The sequence below is a fragment of the Habropoda laboriosa genome, unplaced genomic scaffold (genome assembly GCF_001263275.1).
Source record: "Habropoda laboriosa isolate 0110345459 unplaced genomic scaffold, ASM126327v1 scaffold88, whole genome shotgun sequence".
In the NCBI taxonomy this organism is placed as follows: domain Eukaryota; kingdom Metazoa; phylum Arthropoda; class Insecta; order Hymenoptera; family Apidae; genus Habropoda; species Habropoda laboriosa.
This window is the reverse complement of record NW_017100219.1, coordinates 1028004-1035829: the sequence shown is the minus strand read 5'-3', so window position 1 is coordinate 1035829 and position 7826 is coordinate 1028004. Positions and strand designations below refer to the sequence as shown.

Sequence of the window (7826 nt, the reverse complement as noted above, 5' to 3'; positions counted from 1 at the left end):
GGCCATCGCTTCGCTTCGGCCACCTCGAACACCTCTCTTCCTTCGAATCGATCGTGTGGACAACACACACGCGCGCGCACGCATCGCGAGTTGTTTCTCCCTGCATTGCTAGGTTTAAATTTGGTGCAGGCGAGAGATCGAGGGCCGCGTCGAGCGTGTCAGCTCTTGGAGAAAGGGGCAAGATCCTCCTGGTAAGGGAGAGAGAGAAGGGAAGGAACCGCGCACCACCATCTTCGCTAAGAAGAAAGATTAAAGACCCGAGCAAGTACGCCCCCACCGGAATGATGGATGCGATCCGTGAGACGCGGGCGCCGCTCTTCGAGTAGGTGGAGACTTCCATTTTCATTCCTACGCTTGTTCCACGTCGTCCCTACCGTTTCTTCTCTTTCGCGTTCCTCCCGCGTCTGTACGCTTTAATCAGCGATACGCCTCGCGCCGGGCTCTCTTGCTCGTCTGCGCTGACATCGAGCCGGAGACTCGATCTCCCTTCGTGAACAGCCCCTGCTGCTCTCTCTCTCTCTCTCTCCCCCGCAGTCACTTTTCAACATCAAAGACGGAGAATTTCGTGGCGGCGCATCGCTCTCATCGAGCGTTTTCTTTGGACACGGGGGACCATCGACAGGAGGGGACAAATGACGAGGAATAGCGGGCAAAGAAGAAGGAGAAGAAGAGACGGAGGAAAAACGTCTAGGTCCTCTATGCGAGAGAGAAGCTCCGAGTTCGTTCCAAGTAGGCTTCTCGTAAGAATATCAGCGCGTGAACAATCTAAATGGTAATCCAACACCACACCCTCTTTGCAAAAACTGAAAAGCACGATGGCCTGGCAGCGCGGAGTAGACTTGAGTGGCCGACAGACGAAGCAGAAGTACTCGAGCAAGAGGTAGAGAGGAGCAGCCACGAGAAGGCGAGACAAAAAGCGTTAACAAGGCTCCGATGCGCGTCCAGCTAATTCTATAACCCTGTTCCAACCCTACCAATTTTGCACCCTTTTAACTTCTATTCCATAATAAACCGTTATTTTTACCTCTTCAATCCACACCCTTTCCACCCATCTTTTTCTTTATCGTCCTCGAGTTTTCGAATTCGTCGTATTTTGTAGGTAGACACATCGGTCCCAGTTTTTCAACCACCCCTTCTTAATTTTGTCTCTATGCCCGCGATCACTAAGTATTTTTTTCTTGCACCGGGGGGAAAGAGAGTGGGCATTCGGCGACGGTCAGTCGGTAATTATCTCTGGCGCGTGTAAAAATAATAATTAGCTCCCATCGTTGCATTAATTAAAGCCCCCACCAATGGAAGGTTTCCTTCCACCTCCAAGCACGAACGCTTGCCGCCCGTAATTACACGTCCCTTACGGCACTAACCACTGTCCCGCAAAGGGCGACCGCTTTACACGCCCACGACACCCAACACGATTCCCTCTCGGTACTCTGAGTTTCTTGTCTTGATCGTGTTCAACCCTTTATCCGCCGTATTCTCAAATCTCACACAGCCGCAGATCCCTCGTGTGTTTAACTGTTTTTGTCTTTTTGGTGTAAGCTGTGTTTATACGGAATTACTTCCCACAACAAATGCCTCGTGTTTAGTTTTAAAAAAATCGATAAGGAAAATAGAGTTCCTACTGTTTTCGGCTTTCGGATGTAAACCGTGTCCACGTGGAATTATTTTCCCAACTAGCTCCGCCAGACGACGATGCACAAGGGCACGGCTTGCATCCGAAAGCTTTTCAACGTTTAAAGAATTTTAAACGTTTATTGCCTAGGTTCATATGTCGCGTTGGAAAGAAAAATTATTACACATAAGGTCCTTTTTCACCCAAAAGTGTACAGTCAAAACGAAGACCGCTCTAGGGTTAAGAACTGTACGAAGCCTGAAATCTCCGATTGACAAGACGTAATAAAAAATTCGGCTGGAAAGTTTGTCGTCGGAATAGAATTGCCGAAAACAAAGAAGAAACATAATACGTAGATCTAGAGTGATTAGGTACTTGCCTGACGCACCTGTTTGAACTGCTCTTCGAAGCTCCAACTGGTCTGTTGCTGGTGATTCGTTCCCGTCGAGTTGCTCTGCGAATGATTGCTGCTCTCCCGTGGCTCGCCGCCGTTTCTCGCGCTGCCCTGCGACGATTCGCTGGAATGCGAGCTGGCCGACGATGTTACCTGATTCCCGACGCCGCTTCCGATACCGCCACCCGACTGCGGATGACTGTTTTGCGAGTGATGCTGCGGCGTCAGGAACGCCGCTGGCGGTGGAAACGAGAACGGTAGATTGAAACCGCTGCCGCCCATCGCGGCTTGCAGTGCCTCCAGACCGCTTTTATTGTTCAGCGCGTCCACGTCCGTTGGCTGGGGACAATTTATTCGGCCAAGGGTTAGATGAGAGTAAGTACGACGCTCGAGGTGGATGGTAAGATGCGACGTTATAATCGAGGAAGTTATTAGGTTTCTTGGAAAATTCGTGGCGGAATTCGTTTAGAGAAAATGTCACACTTTGACCCTTTCGTGGCCAGTGGGACACATGTTTTATTCGAGCACTCCAACCAAAATTGATCGGAGTTTAGTGTATCGTTACAGACGAGACGATAGGTCGATAAATATGAAGAGAATGATGAAAGAAATAAAAAAAGAATTCGTTCGCGAAAGGGTTAAGGTCAATCATTTGCTCATTTTTTTAAGATATTAAAAAAATTTCTAGGTGTTTCCGTTATTTTCTCCAAGTGCAAAATTTCCAGCTTCAAATTTTGCACTCTAACGTATCCGAACAGTAAGCTGTCTAAACCATTACGAACGCGTTCCGGATAATCTAATATGTCTAATGAAAATCTTTAATTATTACGCTTCGTATATTTATAAGCAGAGCTGGCAAAAAATGGTCACGTTTTCTTGCGCGAAGAAAAAGAGAAACACGCGTTACCGCCACGGAGGCGCCGCCGTGATACTTGCGACAGTTAATAGCGACACGGTTACGCCAGAATTACGCGATTTTCCGTGTGTCACTCTTCTATTCGTTTTTTCTTCTTCTTCTTCTTCTCTCTTCGTTTTGTTTTTAAAGAAACAACGCCAGATTTTTCACTCGAGAAACGCAATATGCTTCGAGCTGAACAATGATACGTAATAATCGTCGAGTGTGTCTTTGAGGACAAAAGCAACTGCAGCACGCCTTTTCCACTGACCTCCATTTTCAGCTTGGCCAGAAAGTGCGGATGGTGCGCGCCCATCAGGCTGTTCAAGTGTGTTAATGGAGTAGGTGTACCGGCCTGCGCGGATGCATTATCCGACGAGGAGTGCGTGTTACCCTGAAGTGGTTGCTGAGGTAACTCTTCGCCGCTCTCTTCGTCCTGAAGGTCTGGATCCGACATATCCTCCTCCTGATGCGACTGAAAACATATTAACGATCCTGGTTAGTCACCTTGTCACCATTACTTTCCACGGGATTATTACGACTTAATAGAGACGTGCACGAAAAAATATTTATCAACCTTTCTCTTGCGATAAATAATGCGAGCGGTGATCTGTTTCTTTAACCCTTTCGCTACCGTTGGGGTCTGTAGGCGCTTTGAAAAATTTCTCGCACTCTTGGCGCCTATAGGCGTTTGGAAAGTTTTCTCAAGCTGTGCCCTTGAGCGCTTCGAAAATTTTTGCGCACTGTGTTTTCAACGCCTACAGGCGGCGCTTTAAAAATTTTTTCAAACTGTGCCCTTGGGCGCCTATAGGCGTTTTGAATATTTTCTCGCATAGTACCTTTGGCGTCTATAGACGTTTTCAATATTTTAGCGCACTGTGCCCTTGGTGTCTATAGGCGTTTGAAAAGTTTTCTCGCGCTGTGTCCTTGGGCGCTTTGAAAATTTTTACGCACTGTGCCTTGGGTGCCTATATAGGCGCTTTGAACATTTTTGCGCACTGTGTCTTTACCACCTATAGGCGGCGCTTTGAAAATTTTCTCAAACTGTGCCCTTGGGCGTCTATAGGCGCTTTGAAAATTTTTGGGCACCGTGTCTTTAGCGCCTATAGGAGCTTTGAAAATTTTCTCAAACTGTGCCCTTGAGTGCCTATAGGCGGTTTGAATGTTTTCTTGCCCTCGACGACTATAGGCGCTTTGAAATTTTTCGCGCACTGTGCCCTTAGACGCCTATAGGCGGTTTGAAAGTTTTCTCGCACTGTGCCTTTAACGCCTTAAAAATTTTCTCACACTGTGCCCTGGCGCCTACAGGCACTTTGAAAATTTTCTCGCGTTGCGCTATTGGCGCTCTTTGACATACTTTCGCTTAATATAACTAAGCCTCGATTCTCGTTCTTTACATAATTGCACGCTTAATTTTCAAAACGATAAATTTCACAATATGAAGTTGAAGCTTTAATTTAAAAATTTTTTCAAAACGTCAAAACAAAAGATTGAACATCTACTGTCTGCCACATGCGTCAAGTACTAAAATCTACCGCAGGGAAAGGGTTAATAGCTTCAGTTTCAACTTCGTATATACTTATTGTCCGTACGTGACAATGATTAGCTGTATTCAGATAAAAGCTCTAATTCTCACGTCATTCTAGCAACAGCATACGCAAATTTTAACCCGATTCCACGGTCGTGCGGGTCGAAGGAAAGTCCGGGAGCGTCGATACGCGATATCGACCGTCCAGGTATAATCGTGGGTAAGGAGGGCAAGATATCGAGGCATTAAACATTAATTAGGAAAATGGCGAATAGTGACGCGTTCCATACGCCAAGATAGCCGCTTATCACTCAACATTATTATTCTACGGGTGTCATAAGTGTTTTACGGCTGTGCCCGTTGCACCGGTGTCGAGATAAAACTATACAAAGTGACATTACCGTGAAACGGAAATGAGCATCGTAAAAAAAAAAAAGCGCGTGGAAAAAACGGATGTTCCGTTGTCTCGATGACGGGAATCGGTTTCGTCTTACGAACGGGCACAATTATTATTCTTCTCGAACGGTGAAATAACACGGCGAATGTAATTGCCCTCGGAATTATCCAAAGATTCTGATTGTCGGCGCTTCTTTCCTCCCCTTTTCGGCGAATGTTTCATTTCTTTTCCGCGTATCGCTCCTCGAATCTGCGTGAGCTGTTACATTCACCTAGGAATTGGCGTTATCGCCAGGCCAACAATTGCTTTCTCACGATCCTATCACCCAGTGTTATTAGTTGTTGCCACTTTCTGCGGGTAGAATGGACGTAGATTACGCTTCTGTGTATAGCCGCGAGTCACCACGATAATTTCCTCGCTCCTACACTTCGCTGTTTCCTTTTGGAAATGTCCTACTGATACGGAAACTTTGCCCAGAGCAAACGATCGTTCTTCCGTTCTGATTCAGGAAAAAACTTGCGACAAATCTACGCTCAATTTCAAACTCATCCGATCGAATATTTCCCGCCCTTTTTTCGAAGGACAAGCAGATGCTCTTCCAAGGAAGCAAGGAAACAGAGATTCAAAGGGTGTTCACTCGGAGTAATCGGAACTATTCCACACACTGTTGCAACGAAATAACTGCTCTTCAGTTCAGATCGAGAGAAAACACTTGCGACCAATTTAAACTCACCCACCGCAATATTTCCCGCCTTTTTTCAAAGGACAAGTAGATGCTCTTCCAAGGAAGCAAGGTAACAGAGATTCAAAGGGTGTTCACTCGGAGTAATCGGAACTATTCCACACACTTTTGCAACGATATAATTGCTCTTCAGTTCAGATCGAGAGAAAACCCTAAACCTGAATTTGAAACTCACGCAGCGAAATATTTCCCGCCCTTTTTTCGAAGGACACCTATAGGTACTTTTCCAACGGAGCGAGGAAACAGAGATTCGAGAGGCGTTCACCAAGGTGTGCCCCCTTTATCTACGAAGCGAGCATGCAAATAGATTCATCGAAACCTTCGAGTGTATTCAAATGGCGCGGCGGAACGTCTACCTGAAAAGGGCGGACTTGGATAAATATATACCTATCGAATGCAGGTGCCGCGCGCACCGTATACCAACCGATGGTACCCACGATCTAAAACAGAATCGTGATCGAAAGAGAGAGGAACCATCGGATATACAAGGACGGGTCCCCTCTGTCGGCGTTTCGAGCACGTGTGATAATATTGACCCTTCGAGGTGGTCACCGATGAACGATGGAATCTTCGCCTGATGGAATCCTAATCAAATACGCGGCAACCTCTAATGGGACGATCTTTCAGATTCTCTCTTCTTCAAGCCACCGTCATTCTCATCAACACACACGTACACGTGTGTATTAATAACAACCGCGAGTTTCGATATCGTTTTCCAATACGCAACAAACAAACGCACACGCGCTGTACGTGTCCCATTCTGATAAGGCGGCGTGAAAGTTTCAGCTACCGCGATAGAAGCGAGGAGTTTTCGCGGAAAAGAATAGGCACATTGTAGAAAGCGGAGTGTCAGGAGAAATGAATGACGCCAGTTAACGCTCTCGCATCGGTATTCCCGCCGAGCGACGGCCTACAAATCATATCATTGAAGAGGCTCCAGCGGGGAGAGGTGCCGTCATTACGATAATCACGGTAGAGGCGTCAAGGGTGTTCTATTGTTCTAAACTGGAACCGTGACACGTAGGTGTTCGAATCTCTGCCAGAAGACCGGAAACATTGGCGCCTTCTTCGTTCGAGGTCCTCTCTGTCGAAAACGCACCGTATTTTCTAACATTCCTCCCCTCGGGTGACTGTATCAATTATTCATAGAACACGCTAGAAAATTAAATAGAACCGAAAAGAATGTGAATTTTTTTTTCTTCCATCTGTCAATAACGAACAAGTGATTTCGCGAGATTTCGCTAGAAAACCGTCTTTAAAAGGAACAAACAACGGGTTTCGTACGATCTCTCTGTCTCTTTGCGATAACAATCGAAGATGAACCGAATAAATCAATAGAGAGCGCGACGAGTAGGAAGAGTGGTCCTGGCTTAAGACAGGCCGGCCAAAGCTCCAGGTAAAACTGTTACCCTTGGCAAACAAGTGGGCGCGGCCAGTTCCTCTGGAAGAGTAGAGGAATCACTCCCACGTTTCTGTCACCGGGAATACCTGTGTCTCCCCCTGCATAATTCGTAGGTTCGCCTACCGAAAACACGTTCCTCGTGGGCAGCTAATCGAATCACGAGAGCTCTATTCACGCGCCTCGACATCCAACAGAACACACACTCTCTCCCTCTCTCTCTCTCTCTCTCTCTCTATATTAGTCACAAAAGCTACACCTGTACACATCGTATCGAGAGTCTTCTCCGCTTTATTCGAGCACAAGCGCGAAGCCAAACGACGTCCAATTATCGGCTTGACGTCTATTTTCGATGCGAGACAGATCGCGGAGGAAAAAATACAAGATCACGCGTAACGAATGGTTTCTAAATGTTGCACAGAGGTCCAATTTACAACAGTCACGAGCAGTTTTCTAGACTCTTCTGAAACGCGGATACACCAATCGTCTACATTTTTTGTTTCCGATCGATCAACAAAAGGAGAACGAAACAGTGTCAACCGCTGGTCGCACGCGGACGTCACATGAAAAATACCTCGTGAAAGAGGGGAAAAAACGAAGAGAAAAATGACAGCTTTGTTCGAGTTAAAATATACAATTGTGTACGCGATGGTGACGAGATGATAGACCGTGACCAAACTGATACCGCGGTGCAAGTAAGGTAGATACTTACAAAAGAGGCGAGAGTATGCAACGAGGAACGAACGTTCTCGCGAAGTCGACCCCCGGCTTCATGAAGACGTTTTAACGAGATTTAATATATCCTAGGCACGACAATAGCTAAATTTACCGGGGAGGCCAGGCCGCGACGCGTTATCCC

General features: G+C 46.5%; 1 protein-coding gene across 1 annotated transcript in view; it reads right to left on the bottom strand.

Annotated features, from left to right (window-relative positions):
* LOC108570984 (protein dead ringer) overlaps positions 1 to 7826 on the bottom strand; it is a 142354-nt gene that overhangs the window by 99705 nt on the left and 34823 nt on the right. The window contains exons 2-3 of the mRNA XM_017932929.1: positions 3173 to 3376; positions 1992 to 2345 (exon numbers count right to left, since the gene is read on the bottom strand). Of these exons, the coding sequence (XP_017788418.1) occupies positions 1992 to 2345; positions 3173 to 3376 (558 nt within the window). The remainder of the gene's footprint in view (positions 1 to 1991; positions 2346 to 3172; positions 3377 to 7826) is intronic.